We start from the raw sequence: 16,873 nt of genomic DNA, 5'->3' as shown, positions 1-16,873 counted from the left end.
GGGGCGAGGAGCTGGATGTTATACAGCGGGGAAGGGGGATGAGGCCAGATGTTATACACGTGGGGTGAGATGTTATACACGTGGGGCGAGGGGCCGGATGTTATACACCTGGAGCGAGGAGCCGGATATTATACACCTGGGGTGAGGGGCCGGATGTTATACACCTGGGGCGAGGGGCCGGATGTTATACACCTGGGGCGTGGAGCCGGATGTTAAACACCTGGGGTGAGAGGCAGGATGTTATACAACTGGGGCGAGGAGCTGAATGTTATACAGCAGGGAAGGGGGATGAGGCCAGATGTTATACACCTTGGGCGAGGAACCAGATGTTATACACCTGGGGCAAGGAGCCGGATGTTATACAGCGGGGAAGGGGGATGAGGTCAGATGTTTTACACCTGGGGTGAGGAGCCGGATGTTATACAGAGGGGAAGGGGGATGAGGCCAGATGTTATACACCTGGGGAGAAGGCCTGGATGGTATACACCTTGGGTGAGGAGCCGGATGTTATACAGCGGAGAAGGTGGATGAGGCCAGATGGTATACACCTGGGGCGAGGAGCCGGATGTTATACAGTGGGGAACGGGGATAAGGCCAGATGTTATACACCTGGGGCGAAGGCCTGGATGGTATACACCTTGGGTGAGGAGCCGGATATTATACAGCGGGGAAGGGGGATGAGGCCAGATGTTATACACCTGGGGTGAGGAGCTGAATGTTATACAGCGGGGAAGGGGGATGAGGCCAGATGTTATACACCTGGGGTGAGGAGCTGGATGCTATACAGTGGGGAAGGGGGATGAGGCCAGATGTAATGCACCTGGGGCGAGGAGCTGGATGTTATACAGCGGGGAAGGGGGATGAGGCCAGATGTTATACACGTGGGGCGAGGGGCCGGATGTTATACACCTGGAGCGAGGAGCCGGATGTTATACACCTGGGGCGAGGGGCCGGATGTTATACACCTGGAGCGAGGAGCCGATGTTAGACACCTGGGGCGTGGAGCCGGATGTTAAACACCTGGGGTGAGAGGCAGGATGTTATACAACTGGGGCGAGGAGCTGAATGTTATACAGCAGGGAAGGGGGATGAGGCCAGATGTTATACACCTGGGGCGAGGAACCAGATGTTTTACACCTGGGGCAAGGAGCCGGATGTTATACAGCGGGGAACGGGGATGAGACTGGATGTTATACACCTGGGGCGAGGACTGGATGTTATACAGCGGGGAAGGGGGATGAGGCCTGATGTTATACACCTGGGGTTAGGGGCCGGATGTTTACTCCGGGGAACGGGGAATGATGCCGGATGTTATACACCTGGAGTGAGGAGCCAGATGTTATACACCTGGGTCGAGGGGCCGGATGTTATACACTTGGGATGAGGGGCCAGATGTTATACACCTGGGGCGAAGAGCCGGATATTATACACCTGGATTGAGGGGCCGGATGTTATACAGCGGGTCAATGGGACTGAATGAAAAACCTGAATTCTGAATCTTTCTTTCAGTTCTTCATGCATGACCTGGTATTATGGCTTCTCTAGTTATCAGGTCTGTTCAGATCTTCTGGAACATGCTGATACAGCTTTTGAAGAATCTAGGGCAGGGCGCACATAATAAATGAAATATCTGACGTGTATAATGTGGCTTTTTATCAGTCTTTTTTGTACATCGCGAGTTTTCCCGTCTCATAATTAAATGTCTCCATCTTCATAGGTGTCTCACTTCCTTTGTTCTGTGCCCTCCATTCTTCAGCAGAAATTCAGACACCGGGTTCTTGTGATCACTGGGCCTTGTCCTTGTGTTGCGGCAGAAACCCCCCCCCCTCGAAGGTTTTTTTTTTCCATTGCTGCGTATAATCTTGGTGGAACAGAGCTAATTAACTCCTTATTTGTTTGCTAAGAAGACTTGTTTTCACTTATGTTGTAGTTGCTCTATAGTGTAAGGTCCATATGTGAATGGATGCAGTGTACTTGACCCCTTCGTTGCCATATGATCCTACTTTTTAAAGAGAGACCATCATTTTATTTATTTTTTCTCATAAATCATTAGTACGAGTAAAAATCAGAAACTTTCACTTATCAAATAAATTTTTTTTTCTCAAAATTCTCAATTATTTGGATTAAATATCTCCTCAGTGAATACAGATTTTTCCATTACTGAGATAGGAGATGACAGTTGGTGGTCATAAAGTTCTATGGAGAAATATAACTGTCGTTTCAGGAGCACTTACAGCAGAATGTCTGTGTCTCCGCCTCTAGCTCCTCCCTCCATAGAATTTTAAAAACACCAACTTTCATCTAAGTAATAGGAAAATCTGAATTCAGAATTTACCAATACAGGATGAGAAAGAAGGAGGTTTCTTTGATAAAATATATTAAAAAGTTTCTTACTTCCATGTGTATTATTGATTTATGAAATAAAAATTAAAATGACTGTCACTCTTTAAGGTAAGCGGTCTCTATTGATTAAGATAAATCCCTAAAAAATGGACAGAAGCATCGGGTAATTTACTGTATTACTTCTTATCACACCAGCTCAATCACAAACATTGACTGTAAGTTAAAACATTTAGTCCCGGAAATCACCGGAAGAATTACGACAACAGAAGAGGAGTGTGTTGACCTTGTGGAAGACAGTGACTGTTCATATTCACTGTATTACTACTTTTAACTAGTTCAGTCACAAAGATTGCCTTTAAGTTATTGAGTATAAAAAAGATGTAGCCAAGAAAGTCATGGGAAGAATCACAACAGCAGAAGAGTGATCTGACCTTGTGGAAGGCAGTGACCCTTCATATTAACTGTATTACAGCTTCTAACTAGTTCAGTCACAAAGATTGACTTAAAGTTATTTAGTATAAAAAGTGTAGCCAAGGAAACCATGGGGAGAATCAAAGCAGCAGAAGTGGGAAATGCTGACCTTGTGGAAGACAGTGATTGTTCATTTTGACTAATAACTAAATCACTTCTCTCTCGTTCATTCAAACACATTGACTTTTATTATTTAATTTAAAAAAATGTGGCCCAAGAAAGCATGGGGAAAAGCACAACAGCAGAAGATGAGTGTGCTGCCCTTGTGGAGGGCAGTGACCATTCATCCTAACTGTATTACTACTTCTAACTAGTTTAGTCACAAACATTTTGACATGGAAATCATGGGAAGAATCACAATAGAAGAAGAAGAGTGTGCTGACCTTGTGGAAGGCAGTGACCATTTGTATTACTACTTCTAATTAGTTCCTACACAAATATTGACTTTAAATTACTGAGTATAAAAAAATGCAGCCAAGGCAATCCTGGGAAGAATCACAACAGCAGAAGTGGGGTGTGCTGACCTTGTGGAAGACAGTGTCTGCTCATTTTAACTAGTAACTATATTACTTCTAACGCGTTAATTCAAAAATATTAACTTTTTAATTATTGAGTTTAAAAAATGTAGCAGAGGAAAGCATGGGAAGAATCACAACAGCAGAAGAAGAGGAGTGTGCTGATTTTATGGAAGGCAGTGACTAGTCATACTGAGTGATTATATGCGTAAATGAAGACAAGCAAATGACAGGGAAGGGTCATGCATTGGACAGTTATAGAACCACCAGTAATGTGGGCATTTTACATGATAGTGTTGATCTCTACCCTCGCATACTGTATTATCACCCATCCCTTGTAGATTGTGAGCCCTCGTGGGCAGGGTCCTCTCTCCTCCTGTACCAGTTATGATTTGTATTGTTTAAGATTATTGTACTTGTTTTTATGTATACCCCTCCTTACCTGTAAAGCGCCATGGAATAAATGGCGCTATAACAATAAATAATAATAATAATAATAATCTTGGCAGACGAAGAAGATGATATTATTTATGCTGCATTATTGTGCACTTTCTAGGTTTTTGCTAGAACTGCATCTTGCTGCCCTCCCAGGGCTGCCACTAGGAATTTCGGGGCCCCATACTGGTAAAATTTTCGGGGCCCCTTGAGACTCCGCCCAGGCTCCAGCCCCGCCTCCACCCCTCGAACTGTCCAAAGTCCCACCGCTCTCTCTTGGAAAAACACTTCTCACCAATCACACATTAACAGTTCCCATCACCAGATCACACATATAGCCAGCAGCTTTTGTTTTGGCCAAAAGATTTTTTAAGCCACCACCATAACACGGTAGACTCTTTTGGCCGTGCCCTAATCTACTGTAACCTATTAAATATTTGTTAAAATATGTGATACAATTTAGGTTTTTTTTTATTTTTCAATTTTTAAAATGACCAATAATATCACATACAAGGGAAAAATACCACCGCACCATGCTCAGACCACATAGTGACCATACCACACACAAGGAACAAATACCGCCAGACCATGACCAGACCACATATTACCACCACAGTGACTGAATACTACAATACTGATCAGTAATAAAAAAAAAACACGACACTATCACCATAAGTGCCATTATACACAGGAGATCTGTACTTAGTATGCAGTGTCTGTGTACAGGTAATACAGTGATCAATGACATTATACACAGGGCCTCTATACAGTGTATAGTGTCGGTGTATAGGTAACACACTAACTCACCAGTGACATCTTTAGGTGAAGTCCTTCATCTTTGTTTTTCATCTTTCATCCAGCACAGATCGCCATCACGTCTTCCAGCCAGGGCTCGTCTCTGCAGGAAATAACACAGTTACCTAGAGCTCCGCTTGCAGAACACATTACTTATTTTTCCCAACTTCTACATTACATCACATGAAGAAAAAAAGGCAACATAGTGTCACACTACACAGTAACAGGACCGCCCCCCTATTTAAAACAGTATACTCAAAAAATAAAATAAATACATCACTGCAGTAATAATATCCCTTAATTAGACCCTGTGGTAATAATATCCTCCATCCTAGCCCCCGTGTGACTCATTCCTGGCTTCAGCCATACGTTCTCCCATCCCGCCCTCATAAGTATCCATTCTGCCCCATATGATCTCCCCATCCTGCCCCTTCAGTCTCCACCGTATCCATCCTGCCCCATGATCCTGCCCCATCTGTCTCCAATCCTGCCCCCAGTGTCTCCAGTCATGCCCCTATGTCTTTGATCCTGCCCCCTGTGTCTCCAGTCATGCCCCATATCTCATTCTGCCCCTTCCTGTGTCTCACTGTCACATTCTGCCCCCTCCTGTGTCTCACTGTCACATTCTGCCCCGTGTCCATTCAGCCCCCTCCTGTGTCTCACTGTCACATTCTGCCCCATCGTGTCCAGCAATCTGCCCCATCATGTCCAGCAATCTGCCCCATCGTGCCCAGCATTCTGCCCCATCATGTCCAGCATTCTGCCCCATCGTGTTCAGCATTCTGCCCCATCGTGTCCAGCATTCTGCCCCATCATGTCAAGCATTCTGCCCCCATCATGTCCAGCATTCTGCCCCATCATGAACAGCATTCTGCCCCATCGTCACCAGCATTAGGCCCCATTGTGTCCAGCATTCTGCCCCATCGTGTCAAGCATTCTGCTCCCATCATGTCCAGCAATCTGCCCCATCATGAACAGCATTCTGCCCCATCGTCACCAGCATTAGGCCCCATCGTGTCCAGCATTCTGTCCCATTGTGTCTAGCATTCTGCCCCCATCATGTCCAGCATTCTGCCCCATTGTGTCCAGCATTCTGCCCCATCGTCACCAGCATTCTGCCCCCATCGTGTCCAGCAATCTGCCCCATCGTGCCCAGAATTCTGCCCCATCATGACCAGCATTCTGCCCCCATCATGTCCAGCAATCTGCCCCATCGTGCCCAGCAATCTGCCCCAACGTGCCCAGCATTCTGCCCCATCATGACCAGCAATCTGCCCCATCGTGTCCAGCAATCTGCCCCATCGTGCCCAGCATTCTGCCCCCATCATGACCAGCATTCTGCCCCCATCATGACCAGCAATCTGCCCCATCGTGTCCAGCAATCTGCCCCATCGTGACCAGCATTCTGCCCCATCGTGCCCAGCATTCTGCCCCATCGTGCCCAGCATTCTGCCCCCATCATGACCAGCAATCTGCCCCCATCATGACCAGCAATCTGCCCCATCGTGCCCAGCAATCTGCCCCATCGTGCCCAGCAATCTGCCCCAACGTGCCCAGCATTCTGCCCCATCATGACCAGAAATCTGCCCCATCGTGACCAGCATTCTGCCCCATCGTGCCCAGCATTCTGCCCCATCGTGCCCAGCATTCTGCCACCATCATGACCAGCAATCTGTCCCATCGTGCCAAGCATTCTGCCCCCATCATGTCCAGCATTCTGCCCCATCATGAACAGCATTCTGCCCCATCGTCACCAGCATTAGGCCCCATTGTGTCCAGCATTCTGCCCCATCGTGTCAAGCATTCTGCTCCCATCATGTCCAGCAATCTGCCCCATCATGAACAGCATTCTGCCCCATCGTCACCAGCATTAGGCCCCATCGTGTCCAGCATTCTGTCCCATTGTGTCTAGCATTCTGCCCCCATCATGTCCAGCATTCTGCCCCATTGTGTCCAGCATTCTGCCCCATCGTCACCAGCATTCTGCCCCCATCGTGTCCAGCAATCTGCCCCATCGTGCCCAGAATTCTGCCCCATCATGACCAGCATTCTGCCCCCATCATGTCCAGCAATCTGCCCCATCGTGCCCAGCAATCTGCCCCAACGTGCCCAGCATTCTGCCCCATCATGACCAGCAATCTGCCCCATCGTGTCCAGCAATCTGCCCCATCGTGCCCAGCATTCTGCCCCCATCATGACCAGCATTCTGCCCCCATCATGACCAGCAATCTGCCCCATCGTGTCCAGCAATCTGCCCCATCGTGACCAGCATTCTGCCCCATCGTGCCCAGCATTCTGCCCCATCGTGCCCAGCATTCTGCCCCCATCATGACCAGCAATCTGCCCCCATCATGACCAGCAATCTGCCCCATCGTGCCCAGCAATCTGCCCCAACGTGCCCAGCATTCTGCCCCATCATGACCAGAAATCTGCCCCATCGTGACCAGCATTCTGCCCCATCGTGCCCAGCATTCTGCCCCATCGTGCCCAGCATTCTGCCACCATCATGACCAGCAATCTGTCCCATCGTGCCAAGCATTCTGCCCCCATCATGACCAGCATTCTGCCCCATCGTGCCCAGCATTCTGCCCCATCGTGCCCAGCATTCTGCCCCATCGTGCCCAGGATTCTGCCCCCCATCATGACCAGCAATCTTCCCCATCGTGTCCAGCAATCTGCCCCATCGTGCCCAGCATTCTGCCCCATGTCCAGCATTCTGCTTCTGCCCCCAGCATTCTGCCCCCATCTCACAGTCTGCCCCGGGCCCCCCGGATCGCCGCTCTCAAAAAGAAAAAAATTCTTGTTACCTGGCCGGTGGCCGCGCTCCAGCGGCAAGGCTCCGTCCCTCTCCCAGTCCCACGTGGCACAAACTGACCGAATGAGGAAGTGGAGCAGAGAAGTGTGTGACATCAGGTGAGGGCGGCGCTGTGGCTGGACCATTGTGCAGGGGGGAATTGCGGTGCTGGCTGGACCATGGTGCGGGGGGGAGGTGCCCGGGGGGCCCGGCAGGCGCTAGGTATTCATTTAAAAAAAGCTGCAGACACCTGAATAAAATGTAGGGGGGGCCCTAGCGCGGACCGGGCTGCCAGCGTGGTCGGGCCCCCCTAATCACCAGGCCCCATACACATGTAAGGGCTGTCATGCCCTGATGGCGGCCCTGTGCCCTCCTACTGTTACCCATGAATGAACCTTTAGGCTACTATTCATTGAAAGGTAGATATTTACTAATATTTTATGCCTTGTAGATGTATCTCGTGCAATTGAGCTGCTGGAAAGACTGCAGCGGAGTGGAGAAATGCCACCCCAGAAACTGCAAGCCCTGCAACGTGTTTTGCAGAGCAAGTTCTGCCATGCCATAAGAGAGGTCAGTATATAATTTATCATGGACACATTTATTGGTGATTCTTGAGTGATTTGTATTTGGAAAAGTTACATGCCACAATATATTTTATTTGCCTACTCTCAAAGATTATCTGGAAAGCTCCCAAGGTAAGAGGATTCCTCCTATATCGCCAGACTAGCCTGCCAGTTATATAACAAGATTAACACCTTCCTACTACTGATCTCTACTTACAAAAGGGCTCCCTGGCTAGCCCATGGGGGCACTCTGGCTATTGTCACAATGTCCCAGATGTGCTTGATTGGATTCACATCTGGGGAGCGGGCAGGAGAATCTATAGCATCAATGTCTTCATCATGCAGGAACTGCTGACACACTTCAGCCACATGAGGCCTAGCATTGTCATGCATCAGAAGGAACCCAGAGTCCAGTGCATTGGTCTCACCATGGGTCTGAGGATCTTATCCCGGTACCAAATGGCAGTCAGGGTACCTTTGGCTAGCACATGGAGGGCTGTGCGGCCCTCCAAAGAAATGCCTCCCCACACCATTACTGACCCACTGCCAAACCGACCATGCTGGAGGATATTACAGGCAGCAGAACATTCTCCACGGCTTCTCCAGACTCTGTCACATGTGTTCAGTGTGAACCTGCTTTCATCCGTGAAGAGCACAGGGTGCCAATATCGAAGCTGTCAATCTTGGTATTCTCAGACAATTACCTATCGCCCTGCACGGTGTTGGGCTGTAAGCCCAACACCCACTTGTGGATGTGGGGCCCTCATACCACCCTCATGGAGTCTGTTTTTAACTGACCAGACACATGGATGTTAATGGCCTACTAGAGGTCACTTTACAGGGCTTTGACACTGCTCCTTCTGTTCCTCTGTGCACAAAGATGTAGTGGTCTGGGTGCTGGGTTGTTGCCCTCCTATGGCCCCCTCCACGTCTCGTGATGTACTGGCCTGTCTACTGGTGTCTGCTCTGTGCTGACAGACACAGCTACCCTTCTTGCCACAGCTCGCATTGATGTGCCATCCTGGATGACCTGCACTACCTTAGCAACCTCTGTGGGTGTAGGCACCGCCTCATGCTACTGTACCTCTAGGGGTGAGAGCAATGACAAAATGCAACGTAACCAAAGAACAGCCAAAAAGGATGAGAATAGAGAAATGGTTTGTGGTCACCCCCTTCAAAACCACTCCTTTCTAGGGGTTGTCTTGCGAATTGCTGATCATTTCTACCTGTTGTCTGTTCCATTTGCACAACAGCAGGAGAAATTGATTCACATTCGGTGTTGCTTCATAAGTGGAGAGGCTGATTTGACAGAAGTGTGATTGACTTGGAGTTACATTATGTTGTTTAAGTGTTCCCTTTATTTTTTTGATCAGTGCATATATAGACTTTCTGGTAGGTGATTGACTTCTGTGGAACCCTGCGTGGTCCCTGGCTATTGAGGGTCTGTGATCACTTTCTCTTGGGTCACTTAGACAGTGCTAAGTTAATTTAAGCTACTCTTTGATAGCTTTCTGTTGGGGCACTCTCTTCTGAGGCACTCTGGCTGGTCATTGTCTGTGAGGGTACTTTGGCTGGTAACTGTCTTTGAGGGTACTTTGGCTGGTCACTGTCTATGAGGGTACTCTTGCTGGTCACTATCTATGAGGGAACTCTGGCTGGTCACTGTATATGGAAGCACTCTGGCTGATCACCGTCTATGAGGGCACTATGGCTGATCATGGTCTATGGAAGCACTCTGGCTGATCACTGTCTATGGAAGAACTCTGGCTGGTCACTGTCTATGGAAGCACTCTGGCTGGTCACTACCTATATGGGTACTCTGGCCAGTTACCATTTATTGATCTCTAGGAGCACTCTGACAGATATCTATCTTTGGAGACATTCATGTTGTCTTAGATAAAACAATTGTGGCTGTCACTGACAGTGGGGGGAACTCCAGTCATCATTAAGGGGAATAGTCCCCAATGTTGCAGATGGCAGTACCATCAAAAACTGTCAGTACTATTTACAGTTCCTAAACTTAGGCAGATACTCGACATGTAATAATGCTGGTGTTGGAAGCCCTACTCCACCTCACTACTTACCATCCTGTCCTCCACGGATTGTGGACATATATATATTTTAACTATTTTCATTCATAGACTTTGGTACCTCTGATTAATACAATCTATTTAAATTCACAATATTGTTTTTATCTGTTTTAAGTCGTTTATTGAAGAGAATTTGTAAATTAGCAGAATCAAGTGCACTTGATATGTCCAAATCAATAATTGTAGTTATGTTTTCACTTTATGGAAAGTATACCATGGAATTTACATTATTTTCTTCTGTATTCTCTCCATACAGGTATATGAGCAGTTATATGATACCCTAGATATCAGTGGTAATGCTGAAATAAGGGCACACGCCACTGCCAGGGTGAGTTATGATTTGCAATATACCATTATGCCAACTCCTATTTTTTAGATTCACATGTCTGATAACAATTCTGTAAGACAAACCCTAGGGCATACTGGAGGATTCTCTGGTGGCCCAGGCTTGACTCAAAAATCCTGCTGAGGACAACCTCATTGGGATCTGATTTGGAACCAATCACTGGCCACTAGGTCTATTTCGTGTAAGTGTGCTACCATTTATATAGAGAAGTAATGATAATGCAGACTTGTGTGCAATAATCATATTTCTAGAAATTCTAAACAACATATTGGGGAACATTTATTAACTTTACAGACAAAATTTGGAACAATTTGTGACATTTTATTATATTAAATCCTTAGGCCAAATTTATCAATGTTTTATGCCATTTTTTCATGCCAAAACATAAAGGGCCAGTGAAAACAAGATACAGTATGACTAGACTTGATCATATGTCAATAATCTGTGATCACTGGATGGGAGACTCGAGGACCGCCTCTTACTTCCCGGTCTCTGCGGCTTTCTTTTGATTAGTAGGCCTGGTGCCACGTCACGTCAGACCGGCTAATCTAAACAGGAGCCGCTTCTCAGGACTTCTATTCAATGGCCACAGATTACCAACCTGGCTGATGGACCTGGTCCTGCGAATAGATTCACACCAACTCTAGTTACCAACTATAAGGCTCTGTGCACACGGTGCGGTTTCTACTGCGGATCCGCAGCGGATTCGCCGCTGCAGATCTGCAGCAGAACTGCAGGTGATGTACAGTACCATTATAGCCTATGAAAAAAAAAAAAATGATGTGCACTCGCTGCGGATTTTTCCGCGCGTTTTTTGTGTGGTAAAAAAAAAAGCAGCATGTCACTTCTTTTGTGCGGTTTTGCTGCAGTTTTCCACCTGCTCCATTCTACAAATCCGCAGGTGGAAAATCGCACAAAAACCGCAGTAAAACTGCCAAAAAAAAAGGAAGAAATCCGCAGGAAAAATGCAGGTCATTTGACCTGCGGATTTAGTAAAATCCGCGCGGAAAAATCCGCGGGAGGATCCGTACCGTGTGCACATAGCCCAAATAGAATAGGCAATAACTTTCTGATTGTTGGGAGTCTGACCACTGGGACCTGCATTGATCAGATCACAGGAACAAGGAACTTTTATCCCAGAAAGAGCACGTTTATCTCCATTAGGAGAGGCCATGCACATGCCAAACCACCGCTCCATTCATTCTCTACGGGGCGATTGGAGGAAGGCGAGTGCAGCTCTTCGCTGATACATAGGGAAAGAATGGTTCAGCAGTCAAGATTGTGCTGCTCCTTTCTAACGAGGATTAAAGTGCCCTGTTCTGTTAATCGTTGATGGTCCCAGCAGCCGGACCAGAAATGATCTAGAAGTTATCACCTATCCTGTGGTTTGGTGGTAACTTATTTCCACTGGACAAACCATCAAGAAATTATGAGTAAAGGAGCCCGGTTAACCTTCTGACATCAGACAATTTGCCCCAAAAAATAAATTCAGCATTGAATTGTGACGTATGACACCATTGGTCCCCGGTTGTTGGGAAATTTGCTACCATGTCTAAAAAGTTCCACTGTTGTAATTTGAGCAAAATTTAACATTGGGATGCATTGGTGTGATAAATATGTAGTGGCGGAGATGAAGTGAGTACAATTAGCATTTGACAAAGTAGAAAAGGCGGACGGCACTGCTATTACCATGTATCAACTGATGGTATGTGTCTGGCAGCAAGCTGTCATCCTGGACTCCCAGGTGCTTGACCTCGCAGCAATCAAATCTTTGGGACCCGTGGAAGCGCTAGAACAGCGTGAAACAGCCCTTGTCAGCTTGTAACACTCATGCCACCCTTACTCTGACCTGACATGTATTGTATGTGTCAATAAATGAGTTATACTTCATCCTGCTGAGTGCGACCTTTCCTCTACATGGATTCAACAATTAGCATTTGGATAACATGATGCCATTTTTTTTTTATATATAAATGTGGACCGTTATGTTTCTATATTGCAGCTTGGACTGGTGACTGTCCATAGAGTGGGCTGCTCATATTTATGCACTACGGGCAAAGCATCATCCTATTCTGTATGGATGAAAGGTGGGCTCTCTGATGGGTTCAAGACACCCCATCATGACAGTCTACCTCTGACAAGTAAGAAGACAATAGTACTACAAAGGATAAGTGATGGTTTTGGAGTTTTTATCCAAAATTTTCATCAAGAATAGGGAACTTTCAAGTTACTCCTTGACCACGTTATACTTAGCGAAACACCAAAAGATCTGAATTTCTAACTTCACAAACCGTCAAATCTTCCTTCCCATATAGGCTACGGTTGCCGCCTTTGCTGCCAGTGAAGGTCATGCTCACCCAAGAGTTGTGGAGCTTCCAAAAACAGATGAAGGCCTAGGGTTCAATATCATGGGAGGCAAAGAACAAAACTCCCCTATCTACATTTCACGTATTATTCCTGGTGGAGTGGCAGATCGCCACGGAGGACTGAAACGTGGGGACCAGCTGCTGTCTGTCAATGGAGTGGTAAGATATGACTTTATTTTGTCAATCTTCCCCTGTTATAGCAACTGGCACATGGTTTATTTTAACTTTTTAAATAAATACTCAGAGCCTTAATGTTATCGGTATCAGGGATGCGAGATTGCGGTTTCACCTAGACTTTGGAGTTTTCAGGAGCTCCAAAAACCCATCCAGCACAGTAGAGGACAAGAGTAATAAAAATGGCTCAGGATGGTTGATCACAAACCTGCGATTGCTTCAATAGGCGAATAGAAGAGTGCACCCCAGTGCATCTGCCTGTAACAGCAGCAATCAGAGCTACCTCTTATCAGTGCTTCTGTTAACCCCTTACATGCTGCTGTTAGAAATTGACAGCAGTAATTTAGGGTTTAACAACAGCGCTGATCAGAACTAGCTCTGATTGCTGCTGTTACAGGTAGATGTTAAGTGTGTAAGATAGCCAGCATCTGACGGTTATAGTGTGGGCACATCTCTAGCATAGGCAGGGCTTGGTTGTACAACTTTTTTTTAACAATACATTTTTTTATTAAGGATTTTAACATATTACAATCATAATACATAATAAAATATTTGTACAAACACATGATTAAAAGAGTTGTAAGGGGGGCAAACATATAAAGGGACGGGGAGGAGAGAAGAATGGAGAGTACGGAAGAGAGGCCCGAAGGGGAATACCTGTCAAGTCTCATGATTACTAGGTACTTCATGAAGAGAAAGAGGTGACACAACTTTTAAGGTGAAGGAGTGGTGTGGCGAAGGTGGTAAGATTAGTGTATTTCGCCCAGGGGAGCCAAACGTTCTAAAATTTGTGGACTTTATCTGTGAGTATGGCTGATAATTTTTCATTAATTATGACAGGTGTTTTTTGACCTCCGATAGATCCAGACCTCATTTTTTCCAAGTTATGGTTTGTTTAGCCACTAAAAATACAAATGGGATGAGGACTTAGGAGTGTTTGGGGACTTATCTGCTATCCATAAGTGATATTTTAGCAGCCTCAACAGGCAGGTACGTTTTTTCTGTTGTGAATGGACCATTGTTTTTGGACATGGTATTGTCTCTGGGCACTGTGTAATAGGTGTTATGTTGATGGATTTGACCTTGTGCTCTACCTGTATTACCTCTAAACTATTTGTTAAAATGATAAATGCCGCTTGTTGAATGTACATCTAGGCTTATTATAATATTAGGCGTGGGCCTTATAGTGCATAATGCAATATTATTGACAGAGCTCAATCACCATGAAGTATTTTTTCTTCTTTTGTTTATGAATGCACTTTAGCACCTTGAATCAGAATTATCTTGATTATACCGTGTCTTTTTTGTCTTACCTATCCCCCTCAGCTTTTTATTATTTCCCTACTCCCTACCCTGATTAAATAGACAGTATAAGGGAGATGTATAGACAGTATATATAAGGGAGAGCATTTACGGGAAGTGAGGGTGAGCCATCGTTGAATGGAATCGCGATATTGTGTACAAGCTAGGGTGCCAACCTCCGCAGTTAGGTTGGGTTCACATACCGTTAAGGGGGTGTGTTTAACGCATCCGTTACATAGCGGCATTAACGCTATGTAACGGATACGTTAACGCACCCATACACTGCTATAGATGAGCGCATCGCTATTGCATGCCATAATCGGCATGCGTTAGCGATGTGCCATCATTCTGTGATGGACCCTCGGACGCGGTCTGTAGCATCCGCAAGTCTGTCACAGCTAGCGCAGATGAAGCATCTGTGCTAGCGGGAGGACATAACGCGATCGCGTTATGGGAGTAGCATTAATGCAGTCCGTCAACACTATGCTTTGAATGGACTGCATTAACGCTATGTGAACCTGCCCTAAGGTAGGGACAACTGTTTAGGGATTTCTGAGGGCTAGGCATATTAGACTGAAGTCCTTTGCTAATCCCTGAGTTATCTGCTTTAATCTCTGTTCAAAAAAATCTAGTATCTGTTGGTATTGATGTGCCCTTCTGTCATTTGACTGGTGGTATATATTGTTTTTGCTCTATATGACTGTTATTTGACAGGGCCCTTCTGGTAACTTCTCCCTTAGCGCCTAGACACACACCTACCAGTCTAGTACCTACCAGCCCCTCCCCTCCCTATCTTATGATTTTCCAACTGTTTTCCTTGTCACGATTTGTGGTCCCCAATCTGGATGTGTATGTATATGGGGATTTGTGATATTGTAACCCTGATATAGTGACTTTATGATGACCTTGGCTAATCTTTAACAATCTTTCTTGTATAGATAGGTAATTATATGGCTATTCTAGGGGCAGCCACCGGTGAGCAGGGGCTCCATTTTCCATTCAAGGTAGGATGCCAACCTTTGCAGACAGGTAGGGGATCCTTAAGGGAATTATAGGGTGAAATAGGGTACATTGTTTTTTCTTATTAGAGTATACCTTTACATTGAGTTTTGACCATTTGTTTGGCCTGGAAAGGCAATTAATAGTTAGTTTGTTTACTGTGTTAATATTTTAATAAATTAGATTAAAAACTGATTTTAAAGTTATTAGTTTTTTGTGTGATCCATTTTTTCTAAAACCTGCTTATCTTTTTCTGATTACATATAAGGTTAATTAAGCTACTTGGGCTGCTTGGTAGTATTTTGTTAGATTTCAGGCGGCTACGATATATAGTGTGGCTCTGTTGACTCTGCGGAGGCCATCCTTCCAGACAAAGGTGTTAACTAAGCTTTGGGTTGTTTTGAGGTAGTGTGTGATGGTAGGGACATTGGTAATGCACAAAATAAGTAACTTAGGGAGTAATGTTTAGCGCTAATATATGGGACAACCAAGACAGCTGCAGCTTCCCCCATGTTTGGAGAAGCGTTTGAGGGTAGTTTGTGGAAAAAAGGGATTCTATATTGGCCATTAATTTCACACCTAGATAGTCTAAGTGGTTTGTGGCCCATTGGAAGAGGAGTTAGTTTGAGCTGTGAAATCGTGATAGCTGAAAGGGAAATGTTCATAGAGTATGATTTTGTTTGGTTAATCAGAGATTTGTTTGAAGCTCTGAAGGGATTGGAGCAGGGCAGGCCGGGAAGTCTGTTGGTTGGTTAAGAGGAGCAAGACGTTGTCTGCAAACATAAAAAATTTGAGGGAAATAGACGCCAATTCTGTGTCTTGAATGTTTGGGTCCAGGCAGAAGTAGATTGCTAGTGACTCATTTGCGAGAAGGAATAGTAGTGGTGATGGGGGACACCCTTGGCGAGTTCCTCTTTTGATAGGAAAAAAAAAAGCCAGCGTAAATCCTTAAAGAAAAATTGATCAGTGAAATTCCATTTCCGTGATATTGCAAATAGGTAAGGCCACGAAGAAATAATCAAAGGCGTTTTTGATGTTGAGTTATGGTAGCATGCTTGCTAACTTGCGTTGTTTGCAGTAATGCAGGAAATGAGAGACCCTTCATATGTAATCAGATGCTTGTCTTTGAGGAGCAAAGCCAATCTGGTCTTTTTGTATGGGGGATCCCAACCCAGAATTCAAACGTTGAGCCAAGATTTTATCTAAAAGTTAGAGATCTACATTAATTAGGAATATTGGTCCATAGTTTGACCACAAATCGATCTGCGTTTTCAGACAAAGTAAGATCGAGTTCAGAACGTGCATTTGTTAATTCTCGATATGTGGAGGTGGAGGGCAAGTTCTTAATCTAAGCCTCTAATACTGACACCTTATTCTCAGGTTCAGCTGTTCTTATAAGTCTTTCTTTTTTATTGCGAGCAGCTTCTTGGATGCCGAAGCCTCTTAGTTCTGCTTTATGAGATTCCGAAAGGAAGGAGAATTGGTGAAGTGGCTGTCTGCTGGTTCAAAGAGAAGTAATCATCGAGGTAGTTATTCAGTCTTTGGGAGATTTCTGGATAGAAGAGAAAGGAATCATTCAGAGTCCAGTTAGGACGCGGCTGTAGTGAGGAGCTTGTCAGATTAATTGGGGAATGACCAAGGAGTGGAAAGAATGGAGATGTTTGTTATGTTAGATATGAA

General features: G+C 45.5%; 1 protein-coding gene and 1 long non-coding RNA gene across 2 annotated transcripts in view; one reads left to right on the top strand and one right to left on the bottom strand.

Moving 5' to 3' along the window:
- LOC141085529 (uncharacterized) overlaps positions 1-16,873 on the bottom strand; it is a 60,397-nt gene that overhangs the window by 11,206 nt on the left and 32,318 nt on the right. The gene's annotated exons all lie outside the window — the stretch shown is intronic.
- LIN7B (lin-7 homolog B, crumbs cell polarity complex component) overlaps positions 1-16,873 on the top strand; it is a 59,783-nt gene that overhangs the window by 14,693 nt on the left and 28,217 nt on the right. The window contains exons 2-4 of the mRNA XM_073570955.1: positions 7,805-7,923; positions 10,263-10,334; positions 12,668-12,877. Coding sequence (XP_073427056.1) covers positions 7,805-7,923; positions 10,263-10,334; positions 12,668-12,877 — 401 coding nt within the window. The remainder of the gene's footprint in view (positions 1-7,804; positions 7,924-10,262; positions 10,335-12,667; positions 12,878-16,873) is intronic.

Source organism: Dendrobates tinctorius, unplaced genomic scaffold, assembly GCF_039654945.1.
Source record: "Dendrobates tinctorius isolate UK_male_01 unplaced genomic scaffold, ASM3965494v1 ptg000028l, whole genome shotgun sequence".
Lineage (NCBI taxonomy): Eukaryota > Metazoa > Chordata > Amphibia > Anura > Dendrobatidae > Dendrobates > Dendrobates tinctorius.
This window is presented reverse-complemented; position numbering and strand designations above follow the sequence as displayed.